General features: G+C 56.8%; 1 protein-coding gene across 1 annotated transcript in view; it reads left to right on the top strand.

Moving 5' to 3' along the window:
* LOC104167075 (zinc finger protein Eos-like) overlaps nucleotides 1-431 on the top strand; it is a gene marked incomplete at its 3' end in the record, with an annotated part of 18,535 nt that overhangs the window by 12,101 nt on the left and 6,003 nt on the right. The window contains exon 4 of the mRNA XM_009707203.1: nucleotides 108-275. Within this exon, the coding sequence (XP_009705505.1) occupies nucleotides 108-275 (168 nt within the window). The remainder of the gene's footprint in view (nucleotides 1-107; nucleotides 276-431) is intronic.

Raw genomic sequence — 431 nt, 5'->3', positions numbered from 1 at the left:
CCTGTGAATGCTTCTGATCTCTGGGGCTGTTGATTCAAGAGCTGCTGCTCTGCAGACTTGGAAAATGCTTTTAAGCAGGAGTTTCACCCACTGCTCTGGTTTTGCAGGAGAAAGGCCATTCCACTGCAACCAGTGTGGAGCCTCCTTCACCCAGAAGGGAAACCTGCTGCGTCACATCAAACTGCACTCTGGCGAGAAGCCCTTCAAATGTCCCTTCTGCAACTACGCCTGCCGCAGGAGGGATGCGCTCACTGGCCACCTGCGAACACACTCCGGTGGGTAGCCCTGACTGGCCGGCCGCGGGACGGGAAGAGGGGAGGAGGCAGGGAGGGAACGCATGACAATGATACAAAACGAGGGATTTGAGCCCAGCTTCCGAAAGCACCAGCCTCGAGCTCCCAACCGACAGCAGCCAAACTTGCTCTCGTATC

This window comes from Cariama cristata, unplaced genomic scaffold (assembly GCF_000690535.1).
Source record: "Cariama cristata isolate BGI_N322 unplaced genomic scaffold, ASM69053v1 scaffold29399, whole genome shotgun sequence".
Classification (NCBI taxonomy): domain Eukaryota; kingdom Metazoa; phylum Chordata; class Aves; order Cariamiformes; family Cariamidae; genus Cariama; species Cariama cristata.
This window is presented reverse-complemented; position numbering and strand designations above follow the sequence as displayed.